Here is an 18,913-nt window from a genome sequence, read left to right as displayed (position 1 = left end):
TAGTATGATGGAAGAGGGCAGGCACAGCAATGCCAGCCCTCAGCCTGCTTGTTTCTGAAGTTCACTGCCCCTTTTGCCTGGTTGCCTCCATGTCTGGGTTGCCGACTTTATCCTGGGATCTTTCCTTACCATCATCCTGGAGTTTCCTGAGACTTCCTTGTCTCCTGGATTGACTTTCCTGTTTTCTGTGTCTCTACTTTTCCTCTTTCTTAGCCTACTATCTTATTTTGGTCAAGACATCCAGTAGTTTCCTGAGAAATAGTATATGGTGGGGAGAATTGTCAAGACCTTGCGAGTCTGAAAATATCTACAAATATTTGTTATATCCAGTTCAGAGTTTGGTTATAGAATTCAAGATTGAAAACCAATTTTTTATCAGAATTTTGAAAGCATTGCTTCACTGTCTTTTTGCTACTCGTGTTGCTATTGAGAAATCTAATCCCATTCTGATATTTGATCCTTCAACATAAACTATTTTTCTCTTTGAAATTTTTTTAGAATCTTCTCTGCTCCCAGGTTGTGAAATTTCAGTGATGTGCCTAGATTAGGGTATATTTTCATCCGTTGTGTGGATGCTCCATGTACCCTTTCAATCTGGAAATTTATGTTTTGTCCTGTAAAGTTTTTCTGAAAAACTTCTTGATGCATTTCCTTCCCTACATTTACTCTGCTCTCTCTCTTTCTGGTACTCTGATTCCAGTGGTAACCTCCTGGAGAAGTCTTTAGCGTTTCTCTTTTGTCTTTTGCTCTGTTCTGAGGGCAACTGCCTCAACTTTTTATTCCACTCCCTCAAATGAGGTTTTTTACTTTTGCTATTATGTTTTCAGCCTTTGTTCTCTGAAGTGCGTTTATTCTTGTTTTGTGCATGCAATTCAATGTCTTACTACTGTAAGAATATTAACAGTGGGGCTTTAGGGTTTAGTTTTTTTTTTTTTATTATTTTTTTTTCAATTTTTATTTATTTATGATAGTCACAGAGAGAGAGAGAGAGAGAGGCAGAGACACAGGCAGAGGGAGAAGCAGGCTCCATGCACCGGGAGCCCGACGTGGGATTCGACCCCGGGTCTGCGGGGATCGCGCCCTGGGCCAAAGGCAGGCGCTAAACCGCTGCGCCACCCAGGGATCCCTAGGGTTTAGTTTTTACATTTTCTTCTCACTAAGTGGTTTCCAGGTCCCCCAAGTCAACTTTTCCCCCTCTGGTGGGAAAATGTGGTCTTCTAATGTGGTCTTCCACATTAGAATCTTTCCTCAAATGCTGGGTGTTCCTTGGTTATCTGCTCACCTCTGCGAGTCTCTAAGCATGGAGGTGGGGTGTGGGTGATGGATGAGTGTAGGCTGGGTAGATTTCCCAGAGCTACTCTACAATCTCTTTTGCGATCTCCTTTTTGACAGGTCAGGGTTGGTCGCTTGGAGCTGTATGGTCACTTAACTCTACCCGAGGACTGTGGACATGCCACACACCCCACCTCTCGCATTCACTCTCTTCCACAGGCCCTCTAGTCTTCTGTCAGGAGGAGCAAGGCAGTTGCCAAGTTGTACGGATTGGAGGAAGGTGTCTAGGGAGCTCACTGCTTCTTGCACAGCTTCTCTCCAGTCTTCCTTATTTCTGGACCCCTTCCGGACCCCCCAATTCCAGAGGTGTATAATGCAGCAAGCTCCTGAAACGTCTAAGGATTCTCTGACCTAAACCTGACTGGCTGTTGGTTGTTCTCACTGCAGACTTGGGGTTATGTTGCCTTCTGTCTGCTTAGTCTGTTATCTTTCATTCATCCGTTTTCCTGCTTCCAAAATGTCACTACTGTTGTCTTCTCTCCCACTTTTCCCTATTCTTGAGGATTTGTCTTTTTAAAAAAATTATTTTCTGCCAAGTCAAGGGGGGATTTGAGAGGAATTAAAATTAAAATGTGTGTTTCCTTTATTAGTATAGCCTGGAGGTCCATAAATGCCTTTTAAATATGCCCCGTCTCTATTTTGAAAGCCTCCTATTTTCCCAAGAAAATAGCCTGGAAGACACAGATGGCTTGATGAATAAGTACTGATAATGATAGCATCCAAAGGTGGTTCAACACCAGAAGCTCCAGCAGCTGGCCCTGGCAAAGTGAAATGCACGCCGCACTCCCGGGAACTGGACGCCTCAGTTACCAGAAGGCCAGTGACCTTGGCCACATGCTCTTCCTTCCCGGGTTCTCAGTTTCCTCATCTGAAAGACATAGGTCCACCTGAGTCATTTCTAAAGCTCCTTTCAGTCCTCAGATGCTATGTCAGTTCCCTGGAATTCCAGGAGGAAAAAGGGAAATTCTGCTCCTTAAGTAAAGCAAGATCCATGTCCTGCTCATTTCCTGTTCCCAGATTTAGCACGTGATGTGGCTACATGGTAAATTCTTTCCGAAATTAATTAAGCTAAATAAATAACGACTCCTTTAGTTGGTTTGTATTGGGTAAGGAGTAGCCGCCATACCTCTCTAAAGAAGTCTCCTCCTCCTCCTCTTCCTCCTCCAAAGGCCTTGCTTGCTTCTCTTGTTTTCCAGTTGTTCCCATGACTTTGCCAACTAAAGTTCTGAGTGCTCACCGCAAGTCACTGAATCTTGTTGATTCTCCTCAGCCACTCCTAAAAAAGGTAAAGTATTTAGAATCACTTTTTTGTTTTTTAAGTGTGATGTTCTTCAGTGCTGGCATGGTCCCAAGAACTCTTTCATGTGGTTGAACTTGAAAGAGTATATTTTTTGATATCCAGGACTTTGGGGATGGGAAGTTCTGGATTTCAGTGGGAACCCACTCACTTAGTTGTCTGCAGTCTGCCTTGTGTCCTTATGTACAATGCATGTGATGCAAACCTTTATATTTTGCATGTAGGAAAAGGCTACTGCCTTTCCACCTGCTCATCAGAATCTGTCATGCTAGAGGAAGTAAGCTAGCTCACTGCCTAGCCCTGCCCTGTCTGTGCCAGCCAGCCAAGGCCAGGCCATTTGCAGAGCAGGGTACAAAACTAGAAAAAGATCCCTAAGGAAAGTATAATCTCAGGGTGTTCCCCACTGGTTCCCATAATTTGTTTTATCTAGAAGTCTCCCTTGATTTTCTCTCACATGAATATAAGGATTCAATGTCTACTGGAGAATATTTTAACCTAGCCTCAATTATAGGTTGTTTAAAACTTACATAATTTTTGTGTTTGTTTTGCTTTCAAATGGATATTTTATGGGGAACCCTGGGTGGCTCAGTGGTTTGGCGCCTGCCTTCAGCCCAGGGCATGATCCTGGAGTCCCAGGATTGAGTCCCACATCGGGCTCCCTGCATGGAGCCTGCTTCTCCCTCTGCCTATATCTCTGCCTCTCTCTGTATGTCTCTCATGAATAAATAAATAAAAATCTAAAAAAAAAAGATATTTTATTGCAGCCCAACCTATATAGAGAAAGATGGAAGCAGGTGACCAGTGTCAGGGACCACTCTTTGTGCTCTCCCAGTTGCCTCATCCCCTCCACTCCAGTGGTAACCTCTAGCCTGAGTTCTAGCGCCCATGGGTTCATTTTCACCTTTTTTTCAACTTTTCAATGTGTAAGTTTTGGGGGATTGGAAGTTCTGAGTTACTTACACATAATTTAACCTGTTCAGCCTGGTCTCTTGCAAACATCGAGTAACAGAGTGATTCACTGATCAGAAATAGTAAACATATAAATAAAAAGTTACAGAAGAGTCCCTGAAACCCTGGAGCCCAGCAGTACAGAGTTCCAAGCCCCGCTGCTATGTTACTTCCTGGTCTTCTGAGAGTTCACACACTCAGCCCCTCTCCCCTGCTTTTTTTGGCTTTTGTGTGTCTAGGCCCCTGATGAGGACTTCCTGTGGCCCAGAGATGACCATGGTGATGTGGACTGTGAGAAGCTGGTGGAGCAGCTGAAAGACTGTGCAAACCTACAGGACCAAGCAGACATTCTGTACATTCTGTATGTGATAAAGTAAGTTTATGGTCTTCACTAGCTCGAGCTTGTTCCATTCTCCTTGATTCTATTTGAGTTTTCTTGGCCTTCCAGCAAACCAGGTCATGATTCCCCCAAATTCCCCAGGATCACCATGAACAGACTTCTGTCCCCTTCCCTGTCTACTAGTGCTGGTCTCCTGGGACGAGAAGGCTGAATGAGGCCAGGATCTCACTGCTTCCTGATGTTAGGCTTCTGTTTGAAATAGACATAAGGGATGCTGTGGTAAGATGGAACCCTCTCGGTGAGACTCAGAGGCACCGGGAGGGCCCCCAGAACTTGGCAGAATGTACAGTGATTCATTTCCCTCCCTGCCAAGTGAGCTCTGCTGCAAGAGAATCTGACTTGTAAGCCTTCCAGGCCATACTTCTGGAGTTTTCTATCTCTTGACAGAGGCCCCAGCTGGGACACAAATCTCTCTGGACAACACGGGGTCACAGTTCACAGCCTCCTCAGTGAGCTCTACGGGAAAGCTGGCTTGAACCAGGAGTGGGGTTTGATTCGCTACATCTCTGGCCTGCTCAGGAAGAAAGTAGAGGTCCTGGCAGAGGTCAGAGCAAGTGCACTCGGGCAGTCCGTTTGTTCTTTCTAGCCCCTAGAAGAGCCCGTGCCCTCTTTCTGTTAGAAAAGCTGGAGGCAAGTAGCTCATATTTGTAAAGGAAATCGGTTATCCAATACACAGATGGAATAGGCCCTCCTCTCCTGACCTCCCACTGTTCTTGGAGGGCAAGCAAAGGAAATGAAATTCAAGTTGATTAGTTTTGTTCCTTTTTAGCTGCAGAAAAGGGTTTTTACCAAGAAATAAAATGAAAATGCTTTGTGGCCTGCCACCTTTAAACAGAGCGTTCTTATTTCTGCACATCTGCAATATAATCATGATTAACATTTTAACCCTGAGGCCCTGCAGAATCCAGAACTGCTCTCTAAGACAGTAGAATTCAATGTTATGGTAAGGTGATGGTGTTTACTGTGTGTAAATAATGGGGAAACTGGCAACTTAAGACTGTAATGTGGTCATGAACTCTTAACACTGCTATCTTAGGACTCAGGACAGCTCATCTCCCTTGTGGAATAGCTGGGGATGCAGTGTGTTTACTACAGTGGGTGGGCATTGAATACCCAGGCCACAGAGCTCACAGGGCCCCAGCCCTGCTTGGGTGGCTCAGTCTGGGGTCTATATATGAATTTTCAAATAAATGGCAGCATGGGTCATAAAGCTTGTAAAGGTAAATCTGTCGTCTTGGTGGTGACACTTCCCTGTTGGCTTTTCTCTTCTCCGCCTCCTCCACCCTCCGGCTGTTGCCGTGGTCCGCATCCTTTTTCCTACGCGAGTAGGCCTGCACAGACCTGCTGTCACACCAGAAACAGCTCACGGTGGGCCTGCCACCAGAGCCCCGGGAGAAGACCATCTCTGCGTAAGTCTTCAGCCTAGTGGCCTCACATTTATAGGTGTGCCATCCACCATTCAGGAAAGGGCCCTTTTTTTGAGATTTAATTTATTTAGCTAAGAGAGAGAGAGCACAAGCGGGGCAGGGTCGGGGGGGCAGGGAGCAGAAGGAGAGGGACAAGCAGACTCCACATTGAGCAGGGAGCCCTATGTAGGGCTTGATTCCACAACCCTGAGACCCGTGACCTGAGCTGAAATCAGGAGTTGGATGATCAACTGAGTGAGCCACCCCATGCCCCAGGAAAGAAGATCTTTTTAAAAACACAGTCGCTCAGGAGCTCCCAGCAGGAAAATAAGGCCCTTCTGTAGAGGGTGAGGAAGTACCACTCTTAGGTATCTTTCATGGTGTTTGTGTCTTGATGCTCCTTCCTAGGCCCCTGCCCCCGGAGGAGCTCACAAAGCTCATCTATGAAGCCAGTGGGCAGGACATCAGCATCGCAGTCCTCACACAGGTCAGGGGCGGAGGGAGGGGCAGGGCCACGCCTCAGTCCCAGTGCAGGGGCCTCTCCACCACCAGCCCCTGAAACACTGTCTCCCCGTGTCTGCATCAGGAGATTGTGGTTTACCTGGCCATGTATGTCAGGGCGCAGCCCAGCCTCTTCGTGGAGATGCTCAGACTCCGGATCGGACTGATCATTCAGGTGATGGCCACGGAGCTGGCACGGAGCCTGAACTGCTCAGGTATGGTGCGCACAGGCAGGCCTTCGGGGGGGGGGGGGGGGTTCCCACCCCTCCCACCCTGCCCCACTGGGGGCCTGCCCAAGTATTCTGGAATCAGGGCTTCTGAGCCTTTGCAAGTGCTCATGCTTTACCAGGTTCTCTCATTTCTGCGTCACTTGGCCAAGGCAGCTAGCACAGGGTGCTGAATTTCATACGTCAGGGAGAATGAGGCACTAGGGTCTCATGCTCTGCTCCTGACAGCTAAGTTCCTTCAGTATCCCCCTGTGGTGAGAGGTTATCCTCCATTTCATAACACTTCTACCAGTGTAAATATGTAAATCGACTAGGAGCCACATTCCAGCATCGGGAATCATCGGTGTGAAAAATTACGTGTCTGAGTGTTAAGAAAATACACAATTTAAACCGTATTTGGAATCACTGAGGAGCAGCACAGTTCTGCCCTGAAACAGTAGTGAGGTCATCCCAAGCAGGGAGACCTGCCGCGGTAGCCTTTGTCGCCATCTCCCCGAGGCCTGCCAGTCTCAACATGCCAGCAGCTGTTGGAGATACTTAGAAGGTGTGTATTTGTAGGAGAAGAAGCTTCTGAAAGTTTGATGAATCTCAGCCCTTTCGACATGAAAAACCTCCTGCACCATATTCTGAGTGGAAAGGAGTTTGGCGTTGAAAGAAGCAGTAAGTCAATGCTCGGTTCACCATTGTGGGGGGCCAAAGGGGCGAGACAGGCATGCCCAGGGTCTCCTGGAGCTGCAATCGTGGACAGACTCTACAGGGGAGGGTCCTTGCTTTACAGAGACCTCTGCTTGTAGACCTCTGTGACCCCTCGTAGGCTGGCTGAGAGTAGTCGCATGTGGCTATGGCATGCACCCCTCTGCACCCTGGCTTGCCACCTCCCTCCTCTCACCCTCACTTGTGCACATGTATGAGGAGGGCAGGGTATGACCAGGGTGTTGAGACGAGAGGGCTTTTTCCAGTCACCTGAGTGCCCCACCTTTGGTTTGGTAGAAGCACTCTCAAGCAGACCTCCGATACCCTTTAGGGGAGCAGAGTCCTCTACACCCTCCTGGCATGTTCTTGCTGAGCTTGCTTCACTCCATCTCGCTCACTCAGTTTTGATCTGTACCAGAACCTTGTTTGCTGTGCTAGGAAATATAATCACCCGAGTCCTGGTGGAATTCTGTTCTCAAATGCTCCCTAATTATAATTGAAGCAATTACCATTTCTCCCATCATAATACAGCAAAATGATTTGCAGATACATTGGTGAATTTATTTCATCAAGCCAAAGAAATGCGGTGTAGGCTGTCATTCTTTTTATTTAATAAGAGGGACACTGGGTACTTCATTTTTTTCCTCCAGAGTGTGCACCAGCTAGCAAACAAAGACAGCATGGTGCAATCAGATGTGTTTTGGTCGCTTTTCTCCTTTCCTGAAGGAGGAGTGCTTGAGATCCTTTTCCAAAAGTAATTTTCAGTTCTATTCAAATGCACAGCCCTTGAAACGTAAATATGCAAGATAAATATTTTATGTGTTCTGCTCATCAAAATAATATATGTGGTTTGACAGAGATAATGACTAAAAATTTGTTATTAGATCTAAAGCTATAGATGCTTACAAAATTGAGAACGGAATAATGTCACTTGAAAGCTATAAATATGTCTAATTGCAAGCAGAAGGGATGGGAAGGGACAGCACGTACAAATGCCCAGCACCATGTAGCTGGCATAGGAGTGCAGAGCTAAGAGGGGTAGGTGGAACTCAAGTCGAGAGGGCTTTCTCCTGAAGGCAGAGGCAGGCCTGGAAGGACTCCAAGTGTGTAGTGACATGATCACACTTGCCTTTTATGATTGCTGTGACCGAAGCCCAGAGAATTGGTTCATGGGGTGCACACAGACCTGAGTTCAGAGGCTGCTGCAGCAGGTTGAAAGTGAGGTGATGGAGGCCTCCCTGCTCCTTCTGCTGTCAGAAGCACATGGATTCTTGGGCAGCCATGCCTCCTCCACCGGCAGCCCTCAGCTCGTTCTCCCAGGACTTCCCCGGAAGAAGGGAAGGTCCGGCCCCAAGGTCCCTTAGTTGGGTGGTCTCAGTTTTCTACAAGGAAGATGTGCTTTTGGAGAAGAAATTATTTTTTAAAAAACCAAGTAATTCATTAAAGTGTTTTATGGCCGCTCTGTTTTTCTCCATGCTGCTTAAGTGACGTTCACTTTTTCACCCACTAATTCAGACAGCTAATGGAGCCTGTGCTGTGTAGCAGGCACTGTTCCAGATGCTGGAAACAGAGCACTGGCCTGGGCAGATGAGGCTGTCTTCTAAGAGAGTTTATAATCAAGTGGGAAAGATAGATGTGGATTAAAAATAAGCACATGGCACGTATTCCTCCCTCAGGGTGGATGCTAATAGTTTCTGAGAACTACATGTGTGTGTGTTTCCCCTCCAGTGCGACCTATCCATTCCTCTACATCCAGCCCTGCCATCTCTATCCACGAAGTGGGACACACTGGAGTCACCAAAACCGAGAGGAGTGGCATTAACAGACTGAGGAGCGAGATGAAACAGGTAAGACAAGACTCAGTGGCAGTGCCTGGAAAGAAGTGCTTTTCATACCTGGGCTCACCTCAGAAAGTGCTAGAAACCCAGGACATGCAGGGTGCTCTTTGTAGAGGATGTGAGCTCCCTTCTGTCCTGAGATCTGAACACACGCTACCCAGATATCTAAGAATTATGTGAACATTTCAGAAAACCCCCTTACCTGTGTTTGTGTCTGCTGCTGAGAACCACACTTTCTTGGTGGTGGGCCACAGCTATTCCAAAAATAAAGTCGTGCAAAATGTAACTGAATCATCTCTCTGTGAAATGTGTCCTTCAGATGAAATAGCAAAAAGATTGTAGAAACAGAATGGAATGCTCACGATACCTGTGTTTGCCATCAGCAACAGGTGTCTCTTTTCTTGGTTCACTTTTTGTTTCACAGAAAATTCCTTCTGCAGTGACCCCTGGGACGGTGCTAAGATTGGATTGATCTATAGGAGGAAGGAGAGTTTCCTTCTGACCATGAGCTGAGTGACAAATGTACTCAGATTCTCTTCTCCATTTCAAATGATGCCTCAGTAAATTGAGTCCATGAGGTGCTCCTGGGTCACACCCAGCAGTTGAGCCAACACTTCCCTGGATTTTCTAGAGGGTGACAAAAGTAGGGCATCCTTGATTTGAAACTGGCTTTTGTTTATGTCCTGATGTATTTTTACTTTCAGATGACTAGGCGATTTAGTGCTGATGACCAGGTGAAACATTGTCTTGTTTCGTTCCTCACGTGTGTACTTCATGTTCTTTCTGGCTTGAATGTGGAAAGCAAGGTGGTGAATACGGAGATTGATGGCACAGGGAATGGTTTTGCCCATCAGATCCCCCCGGGTAGAGGTGACCCCTTGGGCTGTGACAGGCCGCCCCGGGGATAGGCAGACCAAGAGAGGTAGCCTTACCATGCACCTTTGAAAAACCCATTTCTCAGGCTCTTGGGTTTTATAGGATGCTTTGTGAGAGAGAGAGTTCTGGGCTCTGCCTTGGCAGGAGTTTCTGTTCAAAAAAAGGGAAAGTAAAGAGGGAAAAGTAAAACATGGCCATTGAGTAGATGACTAGAAAAAACACTGCTAGTCCTGTCCCCAGATTGCCTGGGGGAATTTAACCCTGGAAGGAAAACCGTGTAAGGAGACTGTTCTTTGAGAGCACCTTCGGGACATGCATCCTCCCCTTCCCTCCAGAAAGTTAGCACATTCCTGATGATTTCATGTCCTGTGACAGAGAGCGTAGAGGAGTTGTAGAGTGACATGCAGCTTCTCTCTGTTGTCTCTGATGCTGCTTTAGGCTCTTTCCAAGTCAGCCAACTTTCCAAACATCTTCCTTCACTAGCCACTCGGTGGCACCATACCCCGATCATGGCTCACTATGGGTGAGCATGGGTGGCTCCTTCTGCCTCCATTTAATACTGTCCTTGCAATGTTATGGGAACAAAATGATCTACTTTGATAGGTTTCGATTCAGCCAGTACAAGCTTTATATTTGGCTACTTACATCAAGGAAATGTATTATTCTCTGTCTAAAATTTTATAGATGCCTTGGCGTTGTAAATTTCTACTCACTTTTGCAAGAACACCACAGGTGCACAGTCTGTGCTCAGGTACTATCTCCATGCAAGTTAAGGATACATTATAGATTTTTAGCTGAGAAAATACTCGTTTGGCCAAAAAGTTATCAGCCTGCCCTTATTTGTTCATTTAACAAATATCTATGTAACGCCAGTAGGTGCCAGATCCTAAATGCTGGTTATGGGTAGGTATTTTATTGATCTCTACAGATTTTTGCACCTCTTCACTTAAAAGATTAGCATTTTGTGGCTCTGACTTTGGAAAATAAATGGTGTCCTAATTCGATGAGGCCCCTCCACATTGGCTTAGGATAGGTAACGTATTTCATACTCCTGTGAAAGAACATTTCCCAAGTCCTCCGTTGCACGGAGCCCTGAGCTCTGCACTGGCTGGTGTCTGGGGCTGTTTGCCTGGACGGTGAGTGAGAACCTCTGTCTGGCTGCCTCCTCTGCACCTTCTTTTCGTGGGGTTTTCCATGGTGTTCTATGTGCCTCCTCTCTGCTGGCGTCCTTTGGTGTCACTGCACATGACTGAGTGGACTCTCTTTGTTTTGTAGCTGTTTTCTGTGAGCCAGGCCGTGTCCAGCAGTGCGCATTCCTCCAAGTCTGCGGTAAACCATGCATCCCGACTGTCCTCACCGCCTCCTTGTTTGTGGTGTCTGAATCCTCTTGTTGCCCTTCTCGTGCACCCACCTCATCCCTACCTCCCACAGAGTTGAACAGGTTTAAGTGTTTTCGTTTGACTGTCATTGTGAAGAGGGTCTAGAAGGAAAGCCCAGAAGTTCTTGAATTGAGCTTTGTTTGTCCAGGAGCTTCTGGAACCTTCGAAGCATTGGTTCTGTGCCTTTCTTCTGAGCTGTGGTGGCAAGCCACTGCCTGCACGTGCTGCTGAGCACCTTGTACTCATAATGCCCTGGCTTGGCGTGAGGCCCCAGATCAAGTGGAGGAGTAGGAAATATTCTAATTGCAGAAGCAAGTCTTAATCTTCCTCTTGAAACTAGAAGGAGAAAACCAGCTGAGTCATTGATGAGTGTGGCTGTAATTACTTTTATTTGTATCTAATTGTTGCCGTGTTTAAATGGCAGTAATGAGCCCGATGGAATAACCCAGCCTAACAGCCTCTTCAAAATAAGATCCGATGAAGTCAAAATGAGTACATAGGGAAGACTCCTGCCTCCTGCCCTGCTAGCAGGCCTACCATTCAGATTTCATTTTGAAACCTTTAAGTGTGTTGCTGTGCATTGAGAAACGAAGGTACCAGAGAGTTCAGAACGAGGTAACGTGGAAGGATGAAAGTTACCCTCTACTGCCCTGTACATGGGCGGGTTAGAATCCACCCCTTGGCAGAAAGCGGGCTGTGAGCTCTGCTGCGGGGAGGCCAGCTTGGCTTGAAGGCCCCGCTCCAGGCCCCCACCGGGAGCCTCTCTGAGCTGCATCTGCAGTCGTGGGCGGGCCTGCTGACTCCGGAGGCCAGAAGCAGAACTGCTGGCCCTGCCCCAGCACTTGGCTCACGAAGGCCAGAATCCGGCCAGCCTCAGGCCAGGAGGTGGGGATGAGATGACGCGCGCTCCCTCTGCTTCAGCAAAGCGGATGCTCCCTCTCGGAGGCCGCCATTGGCCCCCCTGGTCAGGATGGAGCCTTGTGCTGAGAACAAACAGAAAGTGATTCAGAGGGACTGGTGGATATACCGTCATCTCTGAGGCCCCACTACTAAATAAGGATTCCCAGCCTTTACTTTTTGTCTTTGGCTCCAGAACAACCCGTCTCCCCCTTCCTCCATGTGACGTGTTGCATTGTCTGCAGCATCTGCAATGCAGGGAGGCGCCCACTGCTTCTCTGGGGCACCATAGAAGTCAAGTGGGCACTTCGGCGTTTCTCTGCCTGGGCTGGAGCGCCTCTGAAAGGCCCACATACTCTGAGAGCCTGGGCTCGCTCTCCAGGCCCTCCTACAGCAATGCCAGAAGGCCTTGGGAGGGACAGCTGAGGCCCGTGTGCACTTACTGCAAGCCAGGCGTGCTTTCAGGGTTTTCTGTATCTTCTTTCAGGGAGCACTCCCGGCTCCCTACAGCAGGTCCGACTGTGCCCCGTTGTACGGGTGAAGGCGAGGCCCAGAGCTAGTGTTGCGACTGATGTGGGGGTGATGAGTAGGGAGTCACAGCCTGGCTCCGGGGGCGGCACTCTCGCCTGCTCGGCCTCCCCTGTCAGGTCGAGGTCCTTTGCTGCAGGGCTAGGAGGGGTATACAAAGGAGATCAGTAACCGAACCCGTACAGAAAAGAATCCAGTTTCAGGAAATGGCCAGACTCCAATCAGGGAACTCTGGTCCTTTCTGGGCAGTTGGTCTGTGTTTTGATGAATTTGCTGAGGCATCCCTCACGGCGGCCCGCAGCCCCATGGGGCATGGCTCCGAGGTTTCTGAAGGCCCTACGCCGTCTGTCTTGCAGAGGTCCAGCACCCCGTCCTCGCCCACGGGCACATCATCGTCAGACTCGGGTGGCCACCACATCGGCTGGGGGGAGCGCCAGGGCCAGTGGCTTCGCAGAAGAAGGCTGGATGGAGCCATCAACAGGGTCCCTGTGGGATTCTACCAGAGGGTGTGGAAGATCCTTCAGAAGGTAGTAAGCTTGGCCACTCTACTGCATTCCACTGGCCTTGTCACCGGGTGGGCACGCACTCCTAGGGAGATGAACCCTCCCCTTTAATTCCTTTAGGAGGCACAGCGGCTCCTGCAGGTGTCAGGGAACAGGTGGCTGCAGAGCAAGCAGACGTACAGCTCCCCAAGCTCAGGGAGCCCCCAGCCTAGAGCAGGGTTTCTTCACCGCTGATGTTTGGCACCACTGACACTCAGGGCCGGGTAGTTCTTTTTTGTGGAAGCTCTTCCATGTGTTGTGGGATGTCAAGCAACATCCCTAGCCTCCACCCGCTAGATGCCTGTAGCACCCCCACTCTCACCCACGGTTGTGACAACCCAAACTATCTCCAGACGTTGCCAAGTGTCCCCTGGGCAGCAAATTGTCCCGGGTGAAAGCTGCTGGCTGCAACCACAGCAAGTTAGATCAAGTGGCAGCCCAAGTTTTGTGGGACCACCTTTGACATATATTTCAGGGACATAGGAAAGAAGATAGATAAGAGCCGTAGAAGGCAGAGAAGGCTTCGGATGACAGCCCTGTGACAGAGGCAACCTGGAATGGCAACCCTAGGCCTTAGCCTCCTGCACGTTCAGGCAGGTGTGCTGTCTGTACCTTTCAGTGACACCCTCCTATCTGCAGGGCACCATGTCAGGTCCCAGGTGCCCTGAGGCACAATCCCCACATACCTGGGCTGCCTCTGCCTCTCCACCTAGAGAATGGGGACCCCAGAGCCACTCCCCTTAGCCAGCTGCCCCCTATGCCTGTGGCTATGAGACAGCTGCCTGGGGATGTGAAGATATTAGCAGAGGTCAGGGAAGCCACAGGCCTCACTGGCCACACGGGAACACCGCAGAGCCTGTCTGTGCCTGTGACCGAGGAGGGGGCACTGGCGGAAGCCACACCCCTTTGCTCTGCACTTGCTGGACGCCTGGCTCCCTGTGGCCCGGTCCCAGAGCACTTGTGTGTCCCCCTGGGTTCTGCCCCAGCTGGTCTTTCCTTACACCCAGGCGCGGACCGCCTCAGTTAAAAGCTTTGATGCAAATAAAGAACCATGGGCAGGACCGATTTTTTTCTTAAAACGATTTTTTTTTCTTAAAACTATTTTTGTTAGTTCATTTCACAGTAGGAGAGGAGAGGATAGTAATCCCAAATGAGCACATACTACAACCCCCTTCCCAAAGCCCTAGCACCTCCCAGCCGTTTTATTTCTGTGGCAAGGGCCCTTGGTCCATTAGGGAGGTTTAGCATCTCTGCTTTGTAGGGACTGAGGTCTTCATGGGGCTAGCATGGGGACGTCAGAATGGTCCCTGTCGTCTGGCAGCTTGTCCCCACATGGTAGCAGAGCCCTCAACACCCACAAGCCTCTGCTCCTCCTTTCTCCACCTCTGCTCAGGAGGCGCAGGCATTTGCTGTCTCTCTGTCCTCAGCCCGCCAGGGCACGGGGATTTAGAAGGCAGCCAATTAGACTAGAATGAACTTCCTAGAAAATCTCCCCACTCTTCCTGGGGCATCATACGCTTCCATCCAGACTTCTTCTAGTTCAATACCAAGACACTCTTATTATGAAAAAGCAGCATTTTGTGTTGAGCCGGCGCTTGATATTTATATACACGGGCGTGCGTGTGCATGTCTGTGCATGTGCTCGCATCTTTTGTGATTGGTGCTTATTATAGTAATCTCAAAAATAGATGCCTGCAAAGGCACAGAAGTATCACTTCGCCAGCAGGAGCCATGAAAATCTCCCTTTATATGGCACCAAAGGGGGCCTCACAGCCGCCAGGGCCTGGTTGCCAAGTGTAATACAGAGCTTCCACAGAGGAGGACCCAGCAGCTCCCTGGGGCATTGTTCGTGCAAGATCTAAAAGATGCCTGCTGCTTCCCTAGAATTGCTCCATCGAAAACACAGCCTGTGGGCAGTGAGAACAAGCTCTCTAAAAATAACTCTGACCGTCTGGCGTGTTCAGCCTTCATGCAGGTTTCCAGAGCAGAGTGACTTGAACGTGTGCGAACGTGTGTGCACACTTACTAATCAGGCTCTGGAATCTGACTGAACTGTCCTATGTGTGTTCTGCCTTCAGTGCCATGGTCTGTCCATCGATGGTTACGTGCTCCCATCCTCAACGACGAGAGAGGTATGATGGGAAGACCCCGGCGCCCACCTACTGCGGGTCTCCCCCAAGTGCTTTATGTCGTGGGCTCCAACCGCTCCCATTTCTTCCAAGTGTGCTACAACCAGACAGGCCATTTGTAGGCCCATCTCTTTAGCCACTTCACCCTCACAGTTTGCTAAGGTTGTTTCCCACATTTGTTAGCATCACCTTTTCTTTGTCCCCTCAGAAACCACATATCTGACTGTCAAGAGCTTTACATTTGCCCTTTAAAGCACTCTGAAGAGAGAAGAGCAAAACTGCACGCCACACACATTGGACCTTTGTGCAGCCTCCTCCAACCCCTCTGTCGAGAACAGTCATCTTTCTGGTTTCCTTTCCCCTATTCATTCTTTACCAATGGGGTTTTTAGTTTTTACCCTGCCCAAGACCCAGTGCTATATGCCACAGGGAGTGATGATGGAGAAAGAGGAATGAGCAAAGGGCCCTGTCCCCTGGATGTCCCAGTCTAGTGGGTAGGTAAATCAAGCTAGGACAAGGCCAGCTTACCCCAACTGCGAGGTCCTCGGCCATCTGCTCCCGAGGGTTCTGGCTGGTGGAATCAAGAAGGTGGCCAAAAAGGAGGCAGCACTTGAGCCAAGCCCGGTGGGTGCTGTGGCCAGTGCTGGTAGCCAGCAGTGCTGGTGGGCCTCGGCTCCCTCTTGACCCCTCGCTGGTGCCTTTGACAGATGACCCCACAGGAGATCAAGTTTGCCGTCCACGTCGAGGCGGTGCTGAACCGCGTGCCGCAGCCTGAGTACCGGCAGCTGCTGGTGGAGGCCATCATGGTGCTGACGTTGCTCTCAGACACCGACATGAACAGTATCGGAGGCATCATCCACGTGGACCAGATCGTGCAGATGGCCAACCAGCTGTTTCTGCAGGACCAGGTGGGTGTGCCTAGGCCTGCCCACTCACACTCCCCACCCCAGCCAAGGTGGGGACAGAAGCAAGGTAGCAGGTTGGCTGGCATTTATCTCTGCCGAGGCTGAGGATTCTGTGTCCAATAGGAAAGAATATTCTCAAAGAAAATGGCATCACAGATGCTGAAAAAATGTCAACCATTTGGTTAGAAAATGGCACAGTGGCCACTTTGGAAATGGATAGACTCGTGTTGGCAATGGTTGTAGTGTGAACACCACTCTTGCTATGGGTGTGACCCTGGTAGACAAATCACTTACCCTGCGCCCAGCAGTCAGGTAGGAGGAGCTGTCTTCTTCTTACAGGGTCAGTATCGCGCTGCAGACTAGGACATGCGGGAGCACGGCGTAGTACCTGGAGGAGAGGCTGGGTGTCCTCCCCGGGCACTCTTGGCTCCTGTCCTTGGGCTTAGAGCCCTTCTCTGGGGGCTGCTGGTCCCCGACACCCTGGCTTCTAGCATGTCCAGTCAATCCCAGGATCAGAGAGAGAACTCTGTTCATTCTTTGCCTTGGTCTTTTCCTGCTGCAGATGTCACTTGGCGCCACAGACACCCTGGAGAAAGACCAAGCCACGGGCATTTGCCACTTCTTTTATGACAGTGCTCCAAGTGGGGCTTATGGGACAATGACCTACCTAACGAAGGCAGTGGCTTCTCATTTGCAGGAGCTGCTGCCCAATTCAGGCTGCCAGATGCAATAGGGCCTCAGTGCTCTGAGGCTGTCACTTGCCCCCTAGCCCTGTTGGGAACATTCTCCTGTTCTCCAAGATCCCCTGTGTTGATACAAAAGCATGTCCCATCAGAAACCCTGGCAGGGAGGAGGGGGCAGCAGTAGACCTGAAACCAGTGTCTGTCCAAGCCATAGCACGAGCTGAGGAGTCCTGTGCGCCCCAGGGAGTGCCACGGGATCGCTGTCTGGGTTCGCTTCGCTGTAACATTTGCCACAACATCTGCTCTTGGAGTCTGAAGAGGAATTGGAAATTAGTCTCTTTCGAGTGCAGTGTGAATGGAGAAGCCAGCTTAAATTGGCTCTTGCTGAGTGACCGCACTCAGTCAGATGTGCTAGTGCCACATCTGAAGATGGGAAGATCCTTCCAGCAGCAGGAGTGGACCTTGACAAGGGGGACATCCTAACGGGATACAGTCTCTCTGTGGACCAGACTGTTTACCAAATAGAACAACTCATTCTGTGGAAGTTTGGTTTTCTTGTGCCTTGCTTTCTTTCTAGGCCTCTTGTTTTAGTGGCATAGCTACCTTTGTGTAACAGAGTCCTCTCTTGCTGAGATTTAGAAAATTGCTTTTTTTTTTTTTTTTTGAGATTTAGAAAATTGCTTGCAGTTAACTTTGGCTTGCGGTCTTCAAGGATTTTATCCTGGCTTCTTATGAATTAGAGATTTCTTTTGCCTTATAAAAAAATCACACATCTTTTGGAATATAGCACACACACAAAAAGACAGGGGAGGTGCCAGCTCTTAGGACTGGGCCAACTGTTATTTTAGGGCTGGAGCAGCAGGGAGTCCCTCAGGAAGGCCTGTACCCCCTACTCCCGCGTGGGGTGACCACCCTGGCAGACGAGCAGTACCTCCCCCCTGCACTCGGGGGAGCCACATGAGGAGAATAGAGGTGCTAGACGCATGGTGTGCTCCTGCACAGATGATGCTTCTGGTCTTAGCACAGAGCCAGGTTGGCGACTTGAGCCCTTCCCCTGGAATTACTCTTGGCTTTCAGGCAGGTGTGCCCAGAGGCCTGGAATGTCGAGCAAGGACCTAGCCTCACAGGACAGAGCCTCACGGTCTTTGGCCAATGTTCCGCTGAATGGAGTTTCTCTCTGGGCACCGTCTTACCTTGGGGTGTGTGGGGGGGGGGGTTGGCGACAGGGAAGAGTTTGAATACTGGACTTCAGAGGGCAAGCCGTCCCCTGGCGGTTAAGTGGTGAGCTGCAGCAGCTGGAGGGTGACAGGGTAGATGTGTGACGACTGTGCCTCTGAAGTGCGAACATGCCCAGTGGATCATTGGCTCAGAAGTTTATGTGAAGGTAGAGAAAGCTGATGCTCTGGCTGCTTGGAGGGGACACAGAGGTGCCCGGTGCCCATCAGAATCAAGCAGTATCGATCATTTTTCCTGAAGCAGGAGAAGCAGGGTGGCCTTGTGTTCCTGATGCTTTCTGCTGAAGAACCTCTCTTCGGGCTGAGCCCAAGGGAGAGACAGCCAAGTAACACGGCTCAGTGCCCGGAGGCTGGGCTCCATGGTGTTCACGCACCGTGCACCTGCGACCTGGAGACTTTTGTTTCCAATTCTTGAAGCCACAGTACTTTCCTGGCTGGGGCACGGGGGGAGTGCCATCCAGGAAAACCCCGGAATCTGGCAGTTTCTGCTCCCGTGGACTTCTCCTCCCCTTCTCCTTTCCCTTCCCTATTAATGTCAGCACATGTTGCACACTTTCTGTGCCAGGTGTGGGAACACAAAAATACAGGAGACGTGACTCGGCGCTCAAGGACCTTGGCCCGGCAAGGAAGGCTGGTGTGAAAAGATGAGCGTGCTTTAGTGTGGCGGGGGCGGCGTCAGAGAGACAGGGCTGCGTGGGCCGGATGGCAGGCCCTGCCCGGAGCGCTGGCGTCGGTGCCGAGCTCAGAGACCGCACAGGCGGCCTGGCCTCCGGCTCCTGCCCACGCGGCACATGGCGTGGCCCCGCGCCACGCTTCCCCCGCGCTGCCTGCCCAGCCCTGTCATGCCCGCAAGGCCGCTGCTCCCCTGTGCCTCTGAGGGGCTGGGGCCGGGAGGTGGTCACAGCCACCCTGGTTTTAGAGAAGCCTTTTCATGACCTTTATTTTTAGCGTCTTTAAGCCGTGCTTAATATTGGACGAGGCTCATGTAGTTCACCTGATCGGCTTCCTGGAGGATCATTTCGAAAACAGACCATGCAAGCAAGGCACAAGCTGTCAAAGTCCCGGTTGCTTCTTGGGAGAAAGCTCAAGAAGAGTTA

General features: G+C 50.0%; 1 protein-coding gene across 7 annotated transcripts in view; it reads left to right on the top strand.

The window, feature by feature from the left end:
- The window catches only part of PHKA2 (phosphorylase kinase regulatory subunit alpha 2), an 87,285-nt gene that overhangs the window by 61,282 nt on the left and 7,090 nt on the right, over positions 1 to 18,913 (top strand). The window contains exons 21-34 of one of the 7 annotated variants that reach the window (XM_049107438.1): positions 2,529 to 2,617; positions 3,817 to 3,950; positions 4,365 to 4,521; positions 5,307 to 5,386; positions 5,792 to 5,870; positions 5,970 to 6,099; positions 6,670 to 6,771; positions 8,533 to 8,651; positions 9,347 to 9,376; positions 10,794 to 10,847; positions 12,679 to 12,849; positions 14,943 to 14,996; positions 15,701 to 15,901; positions 16,461 to 17,125. In XM_049107438.1, the coding sequence (XP_048963395.1) occupies positions 2,529 to 2,617; positions 3,817 to 3,950; positions 4,365 to 4,521; positions 5,307 to 5,386; positions 5,792 to 5,870; positions 5,970 to 6,099; positions 6,670 to 6,771; positions 8,533 to 8,651; positions 9,347 to 9,376; positions 10,794 to 10,847; positions 12,679 to 12,849; positions 14,943 to 14,996; positions 15,701 to 15,901; positions 16,461 to 16,631 (1,571 nt within the window). In that variant the 3' untranslated portion in view covers positions 16,632 to 17,125. Of the gene's footprint in view, positions 1 to 2,528; positions 2,618 to 3,816; positions 3,951 to 4,364; positions 4,522 to 5,306; positions 5,387 to 5,791; positions 5,871 to 5,969; positions 6,100 to 6,669; positions 6,772 to 8,532; positions 8,652 to 9,346; positions 9,377 to 10,793; positions 10,848 to 12,678; positions 12,850 to 14,942; positions 14,997 to 15,700; positions 15,902 to 16,460; positions 17,126 to 18,913 lie in introns of those variants that run through there. The other 6 variants (XM_049107442.1, XM_049107443.1, XM_049107439.1 and 3 more) reach the window with 6 other exon arrangements.

Source organism: Canis lupus, chromosome X, assembly GCF_003254725.2.
Source record: "Canis lupus dingo isolate Sandy chromosome X, ASM325472v2, whole genome shotgun sequence".
Lineage (NCBI taxonomy): Eukaryota > Metazoa > Chordata > Mammalia > Carnivora > Canidae > Canis > Canis lupus.
The sequence above is the reverse complement of the archived record's forward strand: the minus strand, read 5'-3'. Positions and strand labels throughout refer to the sequence as shown.